This window comes from Callospermophilus lateralis, chromosome 11 (genome assembly GCF_048772815.1).
Source record: "Callospermophilus lateralis isolate mCalLat2 chromosome 11, mCalLat2.hap1, whole genome shotgun sequence".
Taxonomy (NCBI): Eukaryota; Metazoa; Chordata; class Mammalia; order Rodentia; family Sciuridae; genus Callospermophilus; species Callospermophilus lateralis.
Genome location: NC_135315.1, coordinates 14577602 through 14599771, shown reverse-complemented (window position 1 = coordinate 14599771; position 22170 = coordinate 14577602). Strand labels below are relative to the sequence as shown.

Genomic DNA, 22170 nt, shown 5'->3' with positions numbered 1-22170 from the left:
CCCATCAACAACTAAAAATATGCATTAAAAAAAACCCGGTAAATTTTCCTAATTAAAAGGAAAAATAATTTCTAAGAAAAACATACTTTTTATTTTTAATTTTGAGACAGGGTCTTGCCAAATTGTCTAGGCTGACCTCGAAAAGAAGGTCTCATACAATTTAGTCTCCTGTCTGTAAAGGTTTCTTTTGCATGCTGTAAAGGAATCGCTAATTGCAAACAGCGATCATGATATGGAAAAAAATTCGAAGAATTCCAGGACTGTACAACCCTCACACTTCTCGCTTAGACGCCCAGCTCTATGGTTGGTGTGTGACCACTCTATACTCTGGAGGACCTAGCGAACACAGCCAATCATCAGACAACTTTACATGCACATGGTCAGAGGTGTGGTTTTTCTATTGGTTAATAGCGGTAAAGCCCACCCCACCACTTCCGTTGTGCTCCTTTAAGTAAAAGCCACAGGCGCTTCTCATCCTTTCGGCGGCAGCAAGGTGAGGTGCGCTGTGATCTGCTGTGTGGCGAAGCAGGCCCGGGACTTGGGTGGGAGGCTTTCAGCCAGCAGTGATGACATTCCAAGTAAAGCACGTGTTAGACTGCTGACGCTGGTGATGCGAACTGTAGTCTGAGCCGGCTGTCGCGGTGGTGGGTGAGAAAGGGCGGGCGGGTTCACTCTCTCTCACACACCGCTGTTGCTTTTGCAGGTCTGGCCTTGCGGAGGACGTCGGATTTAATCGTTAATTTCAGCGCTTCCGCACTCCTTAATCTCCAACCTTCTCAATAAAATGATTTGACAACAGCGCTGGGGTGTGTGTGTGTGTGTGTGTGTGTGTGTGTGTGTGTGTCTCTCTGCCTCATTGGCGACGCGTTGCCTTTGAGCCCCTGCTGCGCCTGCGCGTGGCGTCGGGGGTCAGGCTGCAGCGCCAGAGGACGTGCTCGCGCATAACTGGGGCCGCCTGCCTCTCGCTGGCGGCCCTTTTAACCGCGAGCTACATGGCCATGCCCAGGATCAGCATCGATGCTGCTGGAGTTGGGCAGTTTAGAGGGAGGATTCAGCTGCAGTGTCCTGGGGAATGACGGAGATAGCCATAGGCCCCACTGCCTAGTTTTTGTGAGTGTACCCGTTATTTTCCTCTCCCAAATTGCATACATTTGTTGCTCCACTAAGTCCCAAGCCCTCAGTATGGGATTAGTGAGATGTGCGGGTTTAGTTGCATGCTGTGGAATGGCAAGAGGGGAGACTGATGTAAATCTTGAACAATAGGATTTGATGGGAGCTGGCCTGGATCTGAGTTTTAATTTCTGGCTAAGGTGTAGCTGTGATATAAAAAAGCAGGCAAGCGGCTTGACGACAGTGGGCCTAAAATTTGGGGGAAGCTAATTATCCCAAGAAACCTGAGCAGCTCGGGGTGACTGAAATGCATTGTACCTAAAAGACCACGCAACCTCACAGTTCTCCAGTTGAGATCTTGCACTTGGCCTAGTGTTGAAGGGCAAATGAGTTTGGGTTCTCAAAATGTGAAGTGAGGAAGAATGAGGACTCCGATTAAGTTTTGGGGGTCATTGTATTGATTGAGCCACACAAGGTCGCAAGGATGCCACATAATTGTACTGATGCTTTAGGGAAGCAGGTCTGAACCAGTTTTTCCTAAAAAACGTTCCAGTTTACCTGAGTTATTACCAAAAGAAGTCTCCTAACCTTTCAAAAGTAGTCATAGTTCCACCTTTAAAAAACCCACTGTTATGTTTCTTCAGGATGAAGCTCAAAATCATTTTGTACAACGAAGGCTTCCTCAATTATAGAGAAAAGCCAATTAGATCTTTTTATATAATTTTATCTTCTGACACTTAAAAGACTAGTACAGTGACCATCCAGTAAATGAAGACTACTATTGCCAGGCAGCAGCCCAAGTACCCAGCATTCTTTATTCTGTCCTTATCTAAACAGGATTTAGTAGAAATAACTTAGATGCTTATCTAGTATTGACATGAGATGTTTATTTTGTGAAACAATGCAAGCTATTGTAAATCCCCACATACTATTTTTAAGTGCAATAGGGTACAGTCCTGTAATCTCTACACAGTAGTGCATCTAGTCCTTTGCCTTTAGTTATTGCACAAAAGTTATAGACCAGTGAAAAAGACATGCGGACTCTTGACAGGTAAATCAGCCTACACAATGAGAAATTACAACAGTACACTGGGTGGAATGGTCAAAAAATTTAAGTCAAATGTTTTAATGGTGCAATAATCAAGGGTTCAAATATATTTTTTCAATATATTAATTTCTTTAAAGTCATGTTCAGGCAAGGTGCTGCTTACAAAACCACTATTAGCTTTGTCCACAGATGTAAGTTTTAAAAGTTATTCAAGGTAATTGACATTGGATGCAGCTTTAAACAATAAATTGAATTAAGTTTACTTCTCAAAGCAAATTATACAATTAGCCCCCAAACTTGTAAACTAAACATTATGACACAGATGCACAAAATTAAGTTGGCAACATTAAAGAAAAGTCACGTCTATTTTGAGATGTAGTGTTTGATGCTGAGCAAATATTTGGTCTTGACTCTTAAAATAATTATACAGCAGTTCTCTGTTTGGCCATGAGGAAGGAACTGCCCACAAAACTCCCAGACCAATTAAATTAACAAAGCATTCAGATTCCTAAATGAAGCTTTCTGGAGCACACAGGAAATGCCAGATGAAAGACCATGGCTCTGGCTTTCTGGCTCCACCCCATCTATACTAGGGAGATACAGTCATTATGTGCACTGTTTGACTTTGTCACATAAGCTCATGTCTCAGGAAAACAATCAGGATTAGAAGCAAGGTGATTGTACCTCATTGGTAAAGGCTTGGGATGGTTTGATCTCATGGCTTTGCCTAACGTTCACATAAATCACTGTCTCCACCCCAGCTGAAAGTGTTAGTGTATGTGTTCTATGGCTACTTGCTTCCAAAATGCACAATAATCATGAAAAAAAAAGTTACTATGCCTGTCTCTTTACCAACAATGAAATGGCTCACAAAATTCCACTCCACACAATACCATGTTGACATTCTGGGAGTGTGGAGGGCTGCAATTGTGTTCAAAGTGTCCAGTGAAAAAGTTCCATTGTGCATCAGCTGCCTGAGGAAAAGCTTTGGAGGAGTTGAGGAGGCAAGGGGAAGCCTTCCAGTTGAACAGCTTTGCTCTGAATGTGCTTGTTTGCTGCCACAAAAACTGGTAGACTTTTTAAAAAGCCACGATGTGAGTCACTTAACTTCTGGACCCATCATGATATTTCTTCTGCTCTCCTTTGCCAAATCAAAGCTTTGCAGCAGGCAATCCAGACACCTGTCACCGGATGCGGGGAATGACACCTCACAGTGGAATGGGCACCAGCAGGCAGAGGGCATAAGCAGTCCTTGAAGAGACAGTAGCTGTGGCAAAAGTAAAGGCCAGGACCACAGCACAGATGGCAGCCACGAACCCCACACCTGGAGCTAGGTCTCATAATACTGGGAACATCTCATCTTCACCCATCACAGCTGGTCAGCAGCCTCCACAGGTGGGTCTTTCAGGAGGCAGGAAGTAGAGCGAGGGTCCATGGCTGAATGCATTATAGGAATATAAACATCATCCATGTTTGGCATGACAAAAACTTTCTGTAGGGAGATATTAAAGAACAGCCATGTGGAATAATGCTTTGTTAGGCTGTCCCCCTCTTTTGTTCTGATAATTTTAGGCTTTAGACAAGTTAAAAATAGATGTATATGTGAGAAAACTTTACCCACACATTCCAAACCAATTCCTCCACCATGCTTTAGAAAAAGCCAAGGAATTACACCAGTGCATGAAGAACCCAGTATGTCAGTTCTGAAGCAGAAACACTGGATAAAATAACAAGCATTCAACAACATTAATTTAGGAGAACTAGATTAACTGCTGACAATATTTCCAAATTATGTCCAGAACACATACTCCAAGTGAATGTATTTTTATTTATTTTAAATGTTATCAACAAAATGTAAGCTAACTTTTTTTTTTCAAACCCAAACCACACAAAGCTATCTATAAAAGAAATCCTACTACAGTTAATGCCCAAAGGATAATCTGATTGATTATAATGGTGCTTTGCTTGTTTATAAAATAATTTTATATGTGAGTTTTGTCAATGCACTCAATCCTCCATAATTACTCTTGTTTACAAAAGCATACACAAAAAACCAAGTGAGGTGCTATGGTAGAGAAAAACAGCTATCCTTCCATTTCTGAACTTGTGTTGAGTGCACCAGCATCCAATCTCTGCCCTCTTTTCCCTCCTCTTGCTCCTTGGAGTCCAATAACCCCTACTAAAAGGGATGATCCACCCACCCAAATTCCCGTGTAGGATCTAGGGATACAAGAGAAAGGAAAAAATTAACAGCATGAGAGTCTTTCTCCAAACTAGGTTCAAAGAACTTTCCCACTTGGTGACAACAGTAAGCTTTTTCAGAAATGGGTTATCAGTTATATTTAATCTCTAACTTAAAAAAAATTTTTAGTTATAGATGAACACGATGCCTTTATTTATTTATTTTTATGTGGTGCCTCACACATACTAGGCAAGCGCTCTGCCACTGAGCCCCAGCCCCAGCCCTCTAACTTTTAAATAACAATATGATTTTGAAAAAATCTTAAAATATCCCATCATGAAAAGGATGTAGGTCTTCTTCAGAATGTAAAATTCATCACAAAGTAAACAAGTTGTTTGCTAATTCACAAAAAATTGAAAGACAACTATGTTTCAAATAACTGATTAAGGAGCTGGAGGTACAGCTCAGTGGTAGAGCACTTGCTTAGCAGGCACGAAGCCCTGGGTCCATCCACTCACTACACCACAAAACAAAACATCTGATCAAAATGTGGTGAGAATGGCTCATTCCAAGGCCTCAGCTACACTGCATTATGTCTGATGGCAGAATACAGAAAACAGGCGTGGAGAATGCACTCTGGCTGAGCAAACTCCAAGGATGTAGAAGATATCTGGAGGGGGGCCTGATTCCTCTTGGATTCCCAGGGTACTTGGTCCCTAGGACATGGAAGGGTTTCCACAAATGTTCGTTGAACTGAACAACTGAGCAAGGTATGAATACCACACCAGGGCAGGGAGCGACTTCCCTGAAGGCAGCCAGGTGTTGCCAGCTGGTCAATTCCAAACTTTACACGGGAGGGACAAAGTCCAGAGAGTCCCAACTAGCTTACTGGTACAAGATGTCATCATTTGGCTCTCTGACCCACATCTAGGTCTCTTCTGAAGATTACTTAGTAATGTTCTGTGAATATGCCTCAGGGTTTTTGAAACTGTACTTTTTTTTTAGTAGATGGACACAATACCTTTATTTTGATTGTTTATTTTTATGTGGTGCTAAAGATCAAACCCAATGCCTCACATGTGCTAGGCAAGAGCTCTACCACTGAGCTATAGCCCCAGCTCTTGAGACTGTACTTTTGAAAATGGTTATTAATTGCTTTTAAGTAATAAAATAATTTTTGGAAAAATGGTAACAAAATATACTATCATGAAAAGAAAGTAGTCTTTTTCAAAAGGTGAAATTCATCACAAAGTAAACAACTCCTTTGCTAATCTACAAAGTCCTGAAGGACAACTGTGCTTTAAAGTATTATTGAGGATTGAGTATTACTGAGGATTCAGTGCACTGCAAAAATTCACACATAAAATTATCTTATAAATGAAGCACTGTTTTATGCCCATGTTTAAGCATATGTGCTGTCTCTGGGATGAAGGTCCAAACTAAGTAGTTTGTTTTATTTTATTTTCTCTTTTTTGGTCCCAGGGATTGAACTCAGGGGCACTGAACCACTGAGCCTATCTCCAGTCCTTTTTTTTTTTTTTTGAGCAAAGTTATTTAGGACCTTGCTAAATTGCAGACTCTGGCCTTGAATTGTGATCCTCCAGCCTCAGCCTTCGGAGCTGTTGGGATTATAGACACGTGTTGACATGTCCAATAGGTCCATGGTTTTCACTGGATTCTCAAAAGAGGATACCTGACCCAGAAGAAGTGAGTTCAGGACCTCTGTTCTGCCCAGAACTTTCATACTTGGAGTGAAACACAGATAACACGTGGGTTTACCTGAAACTCTTGCTCTAGTTTCTTCTCTATCCAGTCTGTCACATGAACTAAAGTCACTTCTCTCTCTCCAAGTTTTGGCCGAGCTTTCAGCTCCACATAGGGCGGCTTCCGGAAACCATACCTTTTTGAAGAAAACAAGTAATAACCACATTTAGAAGCAGAGAAAAGAAGTAGACAAGCACTTATGGCAAGCATTCCTCATTCACATGGGACTTTATTACTACTTGAAGTGCTCTCTTATTCTGAGAATCCCTTCTAAAGCCAATTCAGCACAGCAAGAGTGAACTGTGAGTTGCCTGTGTCCTCTGGACAGGGCTATGATGGATTTAGATCAGTTTTGATGCAATGGGAAAGCCAGGAAGCATAAGTCCATGATCTGGGAATTCTTTTGTGGTTTTTGTTTTCCCCCCAAATAGTAATTTGTTAAATTTTCATAAAATAAGATAATGTATATTACAAAAGTCAAAACATAAGGGTGTAAACTGGAACTTGAAAGACATAGCCTTTCTTTGAATGTCATCTCCAAGAAAGGACCATTGAGAGGAGTGGGGTCAATTTTCCTCATCTTCCTAAGCATGTGTAGACAGAGGACATTCTATAACCTGCTTCTTCTCCCCACACTCCACACTGTGTATTTTATGGCCTCCTGGGAAGCAGACTGGCACTCAGAACTGTAGCAAAGTAGACAAGACACTGTTTGCTATCATACTACCTGAGGATGTAGTATGATAGCACGAACCAGTGACTTAGAAATACAATGTCAAATTGCTATAAAAATTTCTAAGTGCTCTCCCTATCTTTACTTATCTCTGCAGTTCCACAGCAGAGAGTTCAGCACTGGAGCAGTGATGGGCAGCACTAGCTGAGAGGCCTTTATTTTGACCCTTACTGAGCAGTGCCATTTATAATTGCTAAATCTAAAAGGCTGGCAGTAAGGAGAAGAAATATTTTACCAACTCATTGTTTAAAAAGAAATATTTCTAAGTGATAAGATTATGGGCTTTTATTTTTTGTCTTTTCATCATACTCATTTTTCAATCTCTCTTTACTTAACCATATGACTTTTAGAAAATAAAATCTAAAAAGGTGTTAAGTTATCCTGGGAAACACCAGTGTTATCATTCCTCCTCTGATTATTTCTACAGAGCCTCCTGGATACAATGGATATGCACAGCATGCTCGTTTCCCTCTGGGATGGATCACAGTTATAGTTTTATTAAGAGTGTAGTTTATGATACAATGCAGTTCCTTCTGCAATTACTGTATATACTATACCTACTATATAGGATTTAGATTGCCAAATTTTTAAAAAACTTTTATTTTATTTATTTTTATGTGGTGCTGAGGCTTGAACCCAGCACTTTGCATGTGCTAGGTGAGCGCTCTACCTCTGAGTCACAACCCCAGCACAGATTGCCAATTTTAAAACTGAGATTCACAGAGAGATGCTGGACTTATGAAAAATTTATTTCAATGATTCTCAACCTTGGGTTAATCACGGCAACTCCCCCAAAGCCTGATGTATGGGCCAGGCATATCTGTATTTTTAGCAAGTCCCCATGTAATTCTAACCTGCAGGTGGAGATGAGAACCAACTTCTTGGATAGACCTCCTACCACAAGCACCAAGTACCCGTGCTCCAGCCTCCTGGATGTCAAGATCTAACTCAGGATTCTCTCTAACCACCTGGACTTTACTTGGATGTGTAATTCCCACCTGCCGAGTAGGGACAATGGGCTCCTACCCCACCAAGAAGCTGTGACAATTAATCAAGTGGTACAGTCAGAGAATACAGGACAGAGAATACCAGTTTGCTACAAACTGATAACAGTTTGCAGCTGTTATCACTGGTAGAGGAGTAATCTTTAGGGTGGAGGAGGATTGAGAATAAAAACAGCTCATCCCATAAAATTCAAGCATTCACCTTAACTTTTTCTGACATGTGAAGATGGATCCTTAAATGTGAATTAACCATTCACAGAAGAAAGTGCAATCAAATTTACAACGAATATTGGGGTTCCATGAAAATAGTGGGAAAAAGCTCCTGTCCATGGTACTTGCCCTAATCCCAAAGTTAAGCAGGCTGGGTGGGATGTTCATGGTCATGCAACAAAAGGAATCACTTGCTGTCTTTAAGGACCCTCCCCATACCATATTCGGTCGGTTGGGGGTGGTGGAATGTTGACCGCCAGGGTTCCTCGACATTCTTGTACTTCAACAGTTAGCAGCAAGGGGGTATTGGAGACTTCTTCAATCTTCTTTTTAATGAACTCTGTCTCTGTTGCTTTTTGGAAATATTTTGACTTGGTGATTTTATCAACAAACCTCATAATCTTACTCGTTCGATGACCTCCAACGTATCTTCAGACAAGGAACAAAACAGGGATGTTAGCATAGGCTTTGCTCTTTCACAAACAAAACCTCATGGCTCTGTGTTCACCTTACTTGACAGCAATTTCTCAACCATGGCACTCCTGATTTTCTGGACTAGGTAATTCTGGGTTGAGGGGGGTCCGTCCTGTGTACTATTGAATTTTTAGTTGTCCCTGGCCTCACCTATTTCAATGGCAACAGCAGACTCCCCACTCATGACAATCAAAAATCTCTATAATACTGGCAAATGACCCCATGATGGGAGTCAAATCTCCCTCAGATGAGAATTAAGAGCACCTGACTTGACAATGGAGAGAGTTGGACAAAGTCCTCAATTTGGAAAAGCCACCCCCCGCTCTTATTGCTGTTCAAGTTGCTGAATACAAGTTCATGTCTTCTTAAGTGAAATCCCACCATCTCCAAACAGTAAACGGCAAACCAGGCTGCACCAATAGGGATACAAAACAGTGACACACTGCCTGTTTTTGGGAGGTGTCATATAAACTCTAAGGTGCAAGTACTTTTCAAAGGGCTTGGAACTTCTTAAAGGAAAATGCTACATCAAACGGACAAGCTAGAAGACCAAGAAAATAAGCTTCTGTGTCAGGCCATATCTACCTAAAACGCCCTGAAAAAAGGGGATATTTGTTTTAAAAATCCTCCACAGCTCCAGAGCATCAGGAATACTATGTGTAAAGGGAAAAGTCTTTTCCTTTCTTTCCTTTTTTTTTTTCTTTTTTTGCAGTGCTGGGCATCAAATCTAGGGCCTATGCAGCTGGCCAAGCCCTCTATCACTGAACTGCACCCCCAGCCCCAAACAATCATTCTTAAGAAGATCAATCAGTTACATTTAAAATAATGCACACAAACTTTTTAGCAACAGCTTCTCAAAGGCTCTCTACTCATCTTCTCTAGGATTTTAAAAGTAAATATGTATATATTTTCTTTTTCCTCTTTTTTCTTTCAGTATTGGGTATTGAATTGAACCCAAGGCCTCATTCATGCAAGCAAAGCACTGTACCACTGAGCTATATCAGCCCTTTTTCAAACTTTATTTTGAGACAGGGTCTCTTTAAGTTGTTTAGGCAGATCTTGAATTTGCCATCCTGCTGCTTCAGCATTCCAAGTAGCTTGGGATTACAAGTGTGTGCCACCCACCCAGCTAAATCAATATTTTTATACAAAAGTTTCTGAATCATCTGACTTCTCAGTAATCTTAAGTTTCTTCAGCTCCCTTTTAATAATTCAAAGATCCTTATAGAGAGGCTGTTTAAGCACTCTGATAATTCTGCTATCCAAGTAACAGGCAAAGAGAGCCCCTAAATGAAGTTCATAATCTAGAAGATCAGCTAAGTCATTCATATTTAAAAAATACACCCAAGATATCATCTGAATGGTTTCAGCTTTGTAGGGACTAGTGAGTAGCTCCAGGGCAGCAAGTGGGTTCAGCTTCAGGAGAGGGAGGTTCTCTTCTCTCCACTGGGCACCAGGGGGAGGTGGTGTGTAGGGTAGGCCCCTCTGAAGATCCAGGGAGGGCTCTGCACAGTGAGCATGCAGTTCACCTTCTTTTGCTGTGGGGAGCCATGGTATCAGTACCCTCTTAAGAAAGAAAAGCTATACAGGTCTTTTCTCTCTGTGACTTGGAATTTAAACAAGCCACTGACACTGGCTATTAATGCAAAAAATCACCCAACTCACTGTTAAGGAGGAAAAGATTATGGAGGAAAGAGGGGGAAAACGTTTACTCTCAACTTGCCACCCTGACCCCTGGAGTCTCCAGGAGCCCTTATCCACTTACCCCTCAGCCCCTGGGAGGAGCTGTTTGTCTCCCCCACTGGGATCTGGTGCATCATCTTCATCAGAGGAGCCAGCACTAGAAGATTCCTCATCACTGTCGGCTAGACAGTAAGCCCTGGGCCTGCAACTGAACAGGGGACAGTCAGCAATGCAGCTGGCCCACTGCTCTCAGAGCACTTGTATGCATGTCCGCGCATGCCCAGACACACACACACACACACACACACACACACACACACACACACACACACAGGCTCAACCACAGGGGATCAAGATGGCACTTCTATTACACACTGTCATTGTCTCCAACCAACCAAGAAAGAGGCCCAATCCAAGAGTGCAAGGATTGACCTGCTTCCCCAGGAGACTCCAGCACCAAGTCCCCTAACAGGATTGAAGAGGACTTGGGCCCAGAAGAGTTTGCTTTTGAGCATGTGTCAGGACAGGTGGTGATTTTGTCAGTAATGCAGCAGGAGCCAAGTGGGAGGGTAAATGGAAAGTATGGATGGCTGCAGGAGTGAGGTGACAGCTAATACTGGTGACAGGACCACCTCTCACTGATGATGAGGACATGCTGGCAAGTCCCTTGCCTCTGGCTGAGTCAATAACTGTAGTGCTTCCTGTTTTCATTACCTCCCAAATTAGTTTTGACCCAAGACTCCTTCCTAGTGAAACTACATATCTATCTTACTCCCCCCTACCACCTGCCCCATCTCTTGAGGGTCACAGAAAAAGTCAACAACCACAAGGTGTAAGTCTCAAGGGACTTGAGGAAGCAAGTGACATGAGAACCCAGGGACTTTCATGGAGAAGTACAAGTTTAAAGATCTTTCCTTTTAAAATAACAGAAAGCCTCACCAGAGAACAACAACCCTCATTAATTTCTCTGGGTTGGAAACTCCAGTTTCCAGAGGCATCAGCTTACTGGATCAGCAGCAAAGGTGAGAGACCAAGGCTCCCTGCTGAGGGACACTGGGGGCTTCCTAGCTGACCTTCAGCTCCACCAAGGCAGCTCTCCCTTCCTGGACTGTGGCTTTGCAACAAACAGTACTGACAGGGACCTGTCTCTAAGGCTCAGGGACTAAATCAGGATAAAATGGATGAGGGAGAGAGTTCTTCTGAACAGAATTAGGCAACCAAATGTTCACTAAGCAGAGTTTGGGCCTTAAATTGTTGATAAGGACAAAATTGTCGAGATAGGCCCTGTCTTCCTGCAGCTGCAGCTCTTTGGTTTTCCTCTGACACCGTTCTTGGGCCACCAGAAGCCGACCAGGGCAGTCATCTCCTGATCACTGAAGACATGGGCAGAGTGCACATGCTGTTGTGGCCATGAAGGGCCAGCAGTACCCCAGCATCATGTACAGGAGGGCAGGACTGAAGTCGCCACATCTGAAACAGGAGCCCGGCTGTAAGAGGATCCCAAGAATGTCCTCTCTGGAAGGACATGAGGATCTTGCTCAACCCCAGCTCTGAAATGTTAGAGCCAACCCTAAACCAGCAAGCTGGACTTCCACCGTTAAGAGGAGCTCTGTCTGCAGAATAAAGGCCCCTCATCCCATCCCCCAGCAGCACCTGATTGCCTTTCTCTCCCTCCTTCCATCACAAGCCTGGCTAGTTCAGGAAGGGTTTCTGGGCACTGGTTGTTCACAGAGCCATTTCAGAGAATTCTGTGGTTAGCAGCCCTCACGTAGATCTTTCGTATCTAATGTACAGCACAAAACATGATTCACAAGAGAGCCTAACCCCTGTGTCTTGAGATGAGGACAGTCAGAGATGTAAACTGCCAACCCACACACAGCCACCCTACCTCTCCATCAGAAGTCAGGTGGCTGTGCTCTTTGGCTCTCAGGCCTTGCTCTGTTTCGACAGGACAGGGTCTGCTCCCCATCCACACAGCAAAAAGGGCTGCCTGCAGGACCTAAGATCACAGGGAGATCTGCTGAGCCACTCCCTTGTGTTCCCATCTGTGTGTGTCATTTGTCAGCTCCAGACCCTGAGCAGAAGATGCCAAAGGCTAAGCCTGCAGTGAGCTCTCAGGTTCCCTAACTAATCCTCTGTAGTACAGAGAACAGGACAAATTTTGTGGTCTGAAGTGAGGAATTTAGATAATGCTATATCAGTTAAAGCAGATCAGAAGATGTGAAATTCTGATTTTGACCAAGTGGTACCTTTAAGGTCTGCACTGGGAGCTGTATTATGCAACACCAATACTTCCAATAAGTACTGAGTCACATGTGTGGCTCAATGTTTGGCTGATATTTGTTTATAATTGAACATGCATTTTATGATCTTGACCTCATGATGCCAGCAAGAACTTCAGAGAAAGACACACTGCACATCCTCATAGAAGATGTGTTTGAAGGTAATGGGCCTAACGGCTTTAAACACACATCAGAATTCCATATGAGTGTGCTGCCCTCTCAGAGAGCCACCTGAACAGGCTTGTTCCAATCATGTGGCCTCTGCTGCACATCTTTTTGGAATGTGTTTGGGGTCAGGCACAAGAAAAAGTGATCTTTTTTATCATCAATGCTTTGCCTTGAATGAAAAAATTTTTTTTTCTTGGTCTCATAATCACCATGACTTCTGACAAAGACTAGTTATGTCTATACCATCTACAAAGCAAGATGACTTGCTATCCCTCAGGATGGTTAAAAGAATGTCAGATTCCTGAGGCAATTCTAAAATGCAGCTTAAGAAATGCTCTAAGTGAAGAGACCGTAATTAGATTCTGCAGCCCTATAAGAGACCACATTTATAAAAAATGTATTAATTTTCTTTAACTTAAAGGAAATCAGTCCCATGCCTCTGCTGCAGACACACGAGTACACAGTCATCAACAAGACCAAGTCACAGTGGAAACTGCGAGTTCTTGGCTCCCAGAAGGTCAGGGGTCTGGGGGTCGAGGGATGGTGAAACAGCCCAGTGACCCAATATGGAGGTCAGAGGGGGTCGCCCTGTGAGAACCTGCACACAGGCCCAAGCTGCAGTAGTGAGGAAGGAACAGGCCAATACCTTACATGCAAAATGCTTTCCTTTGATCCATATGGGTCCTCTTCAGGTCCTTTCCTAAGGTTTAGTCTGCTCAGCTCACTACCTGAATTCCTTTTTTATTTGTTCATTTGTTTTTTGCAGGATTGGGGAGCAAACCCAGGGTCTTAGTGTGTTAGGCAAATGCTCTATCAGTGAACTATATTCTCCCAGCTCTTGAATTCCATTTCCAATACTTACTGATGTTAACTATAATGTGTGACAAAAAAAAGCTATCTAGGAAAGGCAAAACCTAGAAGAAAAATGTCTATGAATACACAGTGGGCACACATTTCAAAGGGAAGGGACTTCACTGGAACAAAACAACACAGATTTCAATTCTCCATCTTGCCCTCAGATGCCACAGGTAACAGACTTCCTGCCAGGAAGAGACTTCTTCCAGGTGGAGTAGCATCTCCTCAGAGACTCCCCAAAGTATAATCATTTGCACACTTGAATGGGCACTGAAAAAAGCAAAATAAAGCTTAGGCCCTGCCAGAGCCAGACACCGGGAACAAACCCCTGTGTTGAGTGTGGCCCTGGACAGGTGATCACAGGCTGAAGGGAGGCCTGGGGAAGAGGGCCACTACTGGCCCATCCCACAGTCTGCTCTTTGGAGGTTTAATATTAAGGAGAGTGTTAGTAGCAAAGATCACATGCCTCATAAAAGCTACTACGTGTGCTGCCTTCTGTCTCTCCTCTGCCACTTAGTCTCAACATGATCCCAACTGCTCACGACTGAAAAAGTGAAGAAGTGGATTCTAGAATCACTTCTGGGATTAAGTTCTTAACCACAGATGGGTTTTTAGAGGCTCCCAGAAACTTTGAGTCAAATGATGCCTGTGGAGGCATCTTCTGAAAGAAGACTCCAGAGTGCTCAGGATCCCCAAGGGGTTCTTTTTGCAAAAAAAAATGATTAAGGGTTCATTTTCCTAGGTCTTTTCCTTCCCAGATGAAGTGCTTTTAGATTATATACTTTGCTTTTTTTGAGGGGAAGAGAATATTGGGGCTTAAGCCTAGGGCACTTTACCACTGAGGTATATTCTCAGTTCTTTTTATTTTTTGCTTTGAGACAGTCTCACTAAGTTGCTGAAGCTCGCCTCAAACTTGCAATATGTGTGCCACCACACCCAGTTTTGCTTTTAAGAATAAATGGCAGGCAATTACACATCAATATATAATTTAACATCCTCACGGGAAGAAGCAAAACATTTTATGCCAAACTCTTCTAGGAAAAAATGGTACTTTAGAAGTATATTAAAAATTAAATTTGATACCACCACATTCCTAAAGCCGAGGGTTTTCTCACTCAGTCTGGAGACCATGGCTTGCTTAGGAATATGTGTACCCTCAGATCAGTCACAGTTTGTGAGCCACATAAATGGCAGTGAATGTGGAATGCCTAAGTGACCAGGACCAGGGACCTGGCCTTATTGGCAACCTGATGCCCAAGAACCCCTTTCCAGTGGAGAATTTGAACCTCTGTGCCGGCACAGAGCTGTTTTCAGAAAGGGCTCCCTGCATAAATCCTTCTGACTGAAACTTGTGTCACTGCTACCATTTAGTAGAGCTCTTTTCTTCCCCTCCTCCATTTTTTGGGGGTGGTGCTGGGGATGGAACCCAGGGCCTCGCCTCATGCTTGATAGGCAAATGCTCTACCAATGAGCTATACCCCAGCCCTGGAGACCTCATTTTCAAGACTGTTTCTGCAACTCTGCCGTCACGAGGCTGGACGGATGGTGCTCAGCTGTGTGTGGGGACAGGCTTGGGGCAATGGACAAGAAGTGGTGAGGGCTAGCTCAGGACCCCAGCAATTCTAACTGGGGAAGTCTGTGAGATTTTACCTGTTAGCAAAGCTTTGCCTCTATTCCCAACCCCAGTTCTTATAGGACCTGGACTATGCCTTCATGTTTAGGAACACAATGAAAAGACAGGCCTCTTCATGCCTTCACATGGGACCAAACAAGACTCAGCACTTACAGGGTATGAATGCCACAGGGAGAGTTGATAAGTACCACTCACCAGAAAATACAAATCCACAGATTGCCGAATCCAAATACATTTTAACAAATAGCAGAAAATGAAAGGAAAATAGTAGATATAAGTTAGATTGCATACAGCAAGTGAAATTCTCCAATTATTAAAACAGGAATAGTTTATTAAGTAACTTACATAAATCAGGATAATCAAAGCAAAAGAATAATCTTGCAGGTATAACCCAGCTCCCCCAGTCTGCCATTATCACATGAAGCATGAATGAGAGCAGTAGGTCAGTACTGTAGCTAAGCAAAAATCCTAGAGCCTGGGTCTTGCATTCAGCTCCTGTGAAGGTGGCCCCTTATGTTATTTCCCTGTCATTGTACTGTTTAGTCCATGTAAGGAACTACAGAACAAGAAATACATTTTTAATTTGATAAAACAATGATATCACTTAAACATGTAATCAGAGCAGCCACTTTCAAGGTGTGTGGGAATGATAAAAGTTTTAGCTTATTTCCTGTACACATTAAAGCAAAAATTTAAAAATATTAGGTTCTCTTAACTATCTCACAATTTTGGAATATTTCTAAATCAGACACTTCTGGACACAGATACACTGTTTACAAAGAGAAGAATTTACTAAGCAAATACGTACTGTATTATTTTAGGAAAATGTTTCTCAGAACATTTGCAGAGTACCCTCTCGGCTTAAAAAAAAATCAACCATCTCTATAAATAATTCTGACTTGGTGATTAAAGCAATATCTCCCCAAGGGACCTTAGCCTACTCCACACAGCGCTGTCTATGGCTGAGAACTGAAAGAGCTTTTGAAGAGATGATATGATTTGCAGAGTGCTTTGTCACTCTAATGAGTCTACCCTGCTTGTCAGTGGTGCTTTCTGGGGTAATCAAGACTATTACCCAGCCCGGTGACTGTGACCCTCACAGTGTTGAGGCAGAAGACACTGTCATGGCTAAGCAGGGGATGAGAACTCATAGTCCCTGGGAAAAGCTTGGAAACTGTCCCCAAATTGCTCTGTGGCCCACTTACATTGAAGTGTGCTTGCCATCCAGAGGCTCCCACACCTCAGACCTGCTTCACAGAGGCTGCAGGGAGAGGCTGGTCCCCCAGGGTTGGGTTAGTAAGTTCATATATAGCCCCTTACCCTTCTTTGCCAATTTCTCCAACCTTCAGGGCTTCAACAAGAGGCTCTTTACCTAGTTTGGTCAAATTCATTTTGGTCTCGAGAGTCATCAGAAAGGACCCATTGTAGGACATTTCCAAGTCGATCCAGAGTCCTGGAGAAATAGTGAAAAAACAGGAGGTTTTATTCCCTCCCCTCAAAAACATAACTATAAATGACAGTATAAAAACTTATATTTTCAAGTATCCAAGTCAGCATTACACTAGCAAGAAGAAGGCTGTGAGAGCACTCTACGATCAATGCCTGGGAGAAAAGAAGGAAATGGTCTGTGCGCTTGGCAAGCAGCCAGCACTGCCCCCATCACGATGGTCAAGTGAACTCAGCGCACACATCAGCACTGGAAGGACCCCATCCTCTGGCTTCTCCTCACAGGAGGAAATGGTTTGATGCAGGCAGAGTCAGATGGGTTGCTGATGGGCTGCTGGTTATAAGGCAGAAGGGAGGGGCAGAGACTTCCCCATGAGCCAGGCTGTCTCCAAGAGACCCAGAAGAGAACACTGTCTTTCCTAAAGTTCCTAGGGTTGGAGTGCAGAAAAACGGGTCAGATTTAATTGGGTACAAAGTGTGGGAACAAAAACTTTTTCTCCCCATCTTTCTTTTTTTAATATTTATTTATTTTCTTTTAGAAGTAGTTGGATACAATACCTTTTTTATTTTATTATTTTTTTTTAAAGAGAGAGAGAGAGAGAGAGAACTTTTAATATTTTATTTTTTTAGTTTTCGATGGACACAACGTCTTTATTTGTATGTGGTGCTGAGGATCGAACCCGGGCCGCATGCATGCCAGGCGAGCGTGCTACCGCTTGAGTCACATCCCCAGACCCCCTTTATTTTTTTTATTTTTTATTTTTTTGGTGGTACTGGGGATTGAACCCAGGGCCTTGTGCATGAGAGGCAAGCATTCTACCAACTGAGCTATATCCCCAGCCCCTATTTTGTTTATTTATTTTTATGTGGTGCTGAGGATCGAACCCAGGGCCTCGCACGTGCTGGACAAGCAACCTATCACTGAGCCATAACCCCAGCCCTCCTCATCTTTCTTTTTAATTTGTTCTAATTAGTTATACATTTCGACTCATTGTACACAAAAATGGAGCACAATTCACTATAGTTTGTGACAAAAACTTTTTGAACCTCTTTCTTTCTGGAAATTGCCTCATAATGGAAACATAAGGATTACCTTTCAATTCTCACAATTATCCAGGTAAAGTTGGGTAACCACTTTGTTTCTGAGTTTAAAGATCTATTTAAAGATGCTATCACCATAAACCCAAATCTAAGAGGCTTTTAGCTTGTGGATTCCACTGGAATGGCCACTGACTAGTATCTGAAATGTAGGCAGGTAAGGTAGGGCACGCTCTGATTTTTCAGAATCAGTAGCTCCGTGATACCTCATGAACTTCCAATCAAAATGTAATCTTTCAAGTGGGTGTTTAAATGTTAATAAACATTTACAGATTCCCATAAGACAAATGACAACATCTAAAAGGAAGCAGGAAATTAATCTAAAACCACTGTTCACACACAGCAGCATTTTCAAGCAATTACAGTAAATGACCCCTCCCCTACATGGCCACCCCTCAGACAAAAGCACTACTTAACCCAAGAAGCACTAATGGTGTAATTCCTCACTAAAGGCAGAAAAATTTCCATTTTGTGTGCTGAGAGCCATAGCCAAGTAGGAATGACGCATGGCATTTTGGGGTTGAAAGGTGACCCTGCTCAGGGATTAGGGTGGCTCCGGGTTTAGGGTGGATCCTGCTGGGATTAGGGCATATCCTGCTGCCTCAGGCGCCCCCTCCTTGAGTTCCTGTTGAGTTCTCTCGGGGTTCTGGGAGAATTGGTACGCAGAGCCCGGTGGAGGGAGTGTTTTTCCCCAGAACATGCATGTAGAGTGTCGGTGAGAGTTCGGGAATAAAGAGTTGCTGTTGGAATCTACAAGGCTTTTGTGGTGGCTCGGTTATTTTGTGCCCAGCCAGACTGCGGCATTTGTGTTCAACAAATTCTCTTTGTCATAATTGAAGGTGATTATTTTCCATGAATGACCTGGTTTAATTAAGTGACATGCAGATCAACTGTGACTATAGCAACACTCACAAAACTGCCCTCTTGCTTACATTAAGCAGCTAAAGAACATTAACTAGATTGCTCTTCAAAATACTGTTACTGGAAATAAAGGGCACATCTGCTTCAATAAAGATACTCATTAGTCACTTCCAATAGAAAGGGGAGTAGGGCAAAAAGGCTAGTGTTAATTTAAACTCAATAGAAAAAGAATGTCAAAAATGAAGATATTCATTATTGTGTAATATCTCTGTCTCTTAAACTTGAGAATTAACAGATTCAAACTACCTGTTATATTCAAACATAACCACTTTTAGAAATCCTAGTCAGGCTTCTGATAAATACTAACAGCATGAATTGCCTTTGAAAGTTGTCACATTAAAGTCACCAGAGTTTTAAAAAAATTTTTCCAAAATGGAAGGCTTTTGTTTGTCTGTGCTTAACATGAGGGATATGGACACAGGCTCAATAAATTGCTGGCTCAGGTCCCAGGCACTGGAATATGAGCTGGGTCCCCTGGGGTGTGATCCAGCCCCACTGCCAAGAGCTGAAGCAGGTAAGGCCCAGGGAACACCATGGAGCCCAGCCACATGGACTAGGGCTTGGGTTTCATGACCTCTATGCATCAGTTTCCTCAACCACAGAGGGAGACCACATTGCCTCTTCAGGGGAGGGCTATGGACAGCAGCTCCTGGCACCTCCTGGCTTCCTTTTCTCTACTATGGCCAGCCTACTCTTACTGCTTGCTCTGGCCTCACCTACTGCTGCTCCCAGGAAAGAGGCTGCACTGGGCAACCAGAGATCTGACATTGCAGGACACGTCCTGGACATCTGACCAATCCTGTGAAAGAGAGGGATTTGGTTTTTATAGTGCTGGATACGTCTCAGGAGGCCTTCAGTCCTGGCACCCAGTGAAAATAGTCAAGAATGAATTGAGAATATTTAAAAGTAGATGTGAACGGCAAATAAATATTTCAACAAATTAATATGATGTGCCTGCAATGAAATGAGGATAAGGAAACTATTTTAGCATTAGAGGGGAAAGAAGAACTTCCTTCCATGACAATGACTGAGCAGGCTACAAGTGTCTGGAGGACCGGGAAGCACTTAAGACTTTCGCAACTCTGAGTCCAGACCAACTGGCCAGGAAGCCCCAGCCTTGCAAGACTGAAAGAAGAAATGAGGTTACCAGGAAGGCTGTCTCCCCTGGGGGACGTATAAATGTAGCCACAGTATGAAGACGGGGACATACACTGCTCCAAGAGACAATCTTAACTTCATGTAGCTACTCTGGATGAATGCAGTTACAGGTCTTTCTCATTTGTGCTCTTGACAGATGTTATGACCTGCAGTGAGGTATTCCATTTAAAATGCTGCTTTCTCTAATCACCTGCTCTGGGGAGTGCTCAGGACAAAAGCCAAAGTAGAAGAGCAGGACAAATTTTGATGCTTTAAGCAGAAGTTAGAGTTGGCCCTAAAAGATACTCAGGAAAGGGGGCTAAAGGGTGCTCATGAGAGGCACTCAGGAGATGATGAGTCCCGATTATCAGTGAGGCCCTATAAAGTTGGCACTTTGTTTGGCAACATATGATACACAACTGACAGTGAATGACAAGCTTTAGACAGTCTTCCTGTGAGGATCTGCCAGGTTGTTCCACTCTCTAGCTTCATGGGGGTAGGAGCAGTCACCACCACCAGGACCACTGCTCAGAGGGACTGCAGCAGAAACAATAGCTCATTCCACCCAAAGTGCTTACCAAGTTCTTACTGCAGGACTTTAAAGCTAAAAATACAGGGGTGGACCCTGCCCTTAGGAAATACATACTTGATCAAGAATAAAGATGGGGGGGCTGGGATTGTGGCTCAGCGGTAGAATGCTCACCTAGCACGTGCAAGGACCTGGGTTTGATCCTCAGCACCACATAAAAATAAAATAAAGATATTGTGTCCAACTACAACTAAAAAAATAAATATTAAAAAAAAAAAGAATAAAGATGGGGTTGGCCACCTGGTGCAGCTCAGATCACGGTTCCCAAGAGACAATAAGCATGCCTAGTTGCATATCCCCAGAGACAAGAAGAGCCACAACCCGAACAGACATTCTTCTGCTCTCTCTGGGGAGTTTCTAGTGAACAAATCCCATGGCCTCAGTAACTCTCCTACCATGGCCATGTAAATGTGGTAGTCTTACACAACTGACAGTGAATGACAAGCTTTACTCAGTCTTCCTGTGAAGTAGCAGCTCCCTGTCTTACTGCTACTGAAGGCCTTGACTGTTCTCTCTGGGACAGGCTTAACGGGACACCTGCTGCTGGGAACAAAACTCCTTAAAATGGAATATCAAATCATGTATTATCACTACCAGATGCTGGAGTTTCTAAGCTCTTAGAATGTACATGATTATTCTGTTCTAACAGACCTCAGAAAACTTAGCAATCCCTTAAACTTGGTTGTCTTTTTTTAAAAAATATTTTTTAGTTGTCAATGGACCTTTATTTTTTAAATTTATTTATATGCGGTGCTGAGCATCGGAACCTAATGCCTCACCCAGCTAGGTGAGTGCTCTACCACTGAGCCACACCCCCAGTCCAAATTTGGTTGTCTTCTATGACATCATTTTTATCTTTCTCTCCTATAACTCCTTTGACAGGGAGTTCCACCTCTTCAAGGTTGACAAAGCCACAAATCAGAGTCCCCTCTTCCCCACTCCACCCAAGTTCCCCAGTGGGTATTTTGTCCCATTTCCATACAATCGTTTTTTTCCTTTCCCCAACATCATCTGGTCAGGTGAGTGCCACTCCTACCAGCTGAGCTCTACGACCTGGCCCTGCCTCAGCTCTCAGGCTCAGGGCAGCCTCCATCAGAAGCTGCTCCCCTAGTGCCTGCTTTTGAAGGGGGTGTAGCAGGATGACGACTCTGGCACATTTTCTGCCATATTAACTTCAGTTCTGGGACTGGATAAAGGACTTGAGCAAGGCAAGGTCCAGAACAGGACTGTAGGTAGAGGGTCCTACAGTCAGGACAGGAGGCATCTCTGGAGACAGACAAGGACACCCATCACTCTGGATTTTTTTGTTTTGTTTTTGTTTTGCAGTACTAGGCATTGAACCCAGGGCCCTGCATGTACTAGGCAAGTGCTCTACCACTGAGGTATACTCCCAGCCCCAGCACTCTGTTTTTGGGGGACACTCAGTGACACTCTGCAACCTTAAATATGTAAAGTGAATGTCCATGAATCACATCCACCTCTGAGGGGTCACAGTCCACATCCATGGTTTGTTTATTCTGACTTGTTGATACACCTGTGGATGCTGCTCTGCTACTTGTTGATACACCTGTGGGTGCTGGTCCTAGGCCCAGAAGATGAAATCTGACTGACAGAAAAGGGTCCCCACACACCCCTTCAGGAAGCTTTACTAACAATAAAGCTTGGAGGCGGTGGTAGCAGCTGACCCCAGTGGCTTATTACGTATTGCGCACTCTCTGAGCACTTTCCATGCACCATCCCATCTTCATCGCAACCAAGTGAGGCAGACTGCGTGCCACCAGCATGGCAGGATAAGGAAACCGAGGTAAGGGATGGTTAGTAGTTTCTGGGCGG

The 22170-nt window shown here is 43.3% G+C and overlaps 1 protein-coding gene, 1 long non-coding RNA gene and 3 other non-coding genes across 7 annotated transcripts in view; 3 read left to right on the top strand and 2 right to left on the bottom strand.

Moving 5' to 3' along the window:
* Nucleotides 1-433: 433 nt before the first annotated feature.
* LOC143410428 (uncharacterized) lies at nucleotides 434-798 on the top strand. Its single transcript, XR_013092724.2, has 2 exons — nucleotides 434-493; nucleotides 704-798. It is a non-coding gene; the product is annotated as an uncharacterized LOC143410428 (long non-coding RNA).
* Nucleotides 561-630, top strand: LOC143411083 (small nucleolar RNA SNORD104). Its single transcript, XR_013092800.2, has one exon. It is a non-coding gene; the product is annotated as a small nucleolar RNA SNORD104 (small nucleolar RNA).
* A 66-nt stretch (nucleotides 799-864) lies between the features above and the next one.
* Nucleotides 865-996, top strand: LOC143411105 (small nucleolar RNA SNORA76). The gene has a single exon (XR_013092819.1). It is a non-coding gene; the product is annotated as a small nucleolar RNA SNORA76 (small nucleolar RNA).
* Nucleotides 997-2218: 1222 nt separating this feature from the next.
* Tex2 (testis expressed 2) overlaps nucleotides 2219-22170 on the bottom strand; it is a 110477-nt gene continuing 90525 nt past the window's right edge. For 2 of the 3 annotated variants that reach the window (XM_076871141.2, XM_076871142.2), the window contains exons 8-12: nucleotides 16467-16599; nucleotides 10291-10416; nucleotides 8271-8480; nucleotides 6120-6240; nucleotides 2219-3650 (exon numbers count right to left, since the gene is read on the bottom strand). In XM_076871141.2, coding sequence (XP_076727256.2) covers nucleotides 3528-3650; nucleotides 6120-6240; nucleotides 8271-8480; nucleotides 10291-10416; nucleotides 16467-16599 — 713 coding nt within the window. In that variant the 3' untranslated portion in view covers nucleotides 2219-3527. The remainder of the gene's footprint in view (nucleotides 3651-6119; nucleotides 6241-8270; nucleotides 8481-10290; nucleotides 10417-16466; nucleotides 16600-22170) is intronic. The other variant, XM_076871143.2, reaches the window with a different exon arrangement.
* Trnae-cuc (transfer RNA glutamic acid (anticodon CUC)) lies at nucleotides 17358-17430 on the bottom strand. The gene has a single exon. It is a non-coding gene; the product is annotated as a tRNA-Glu (tRNA).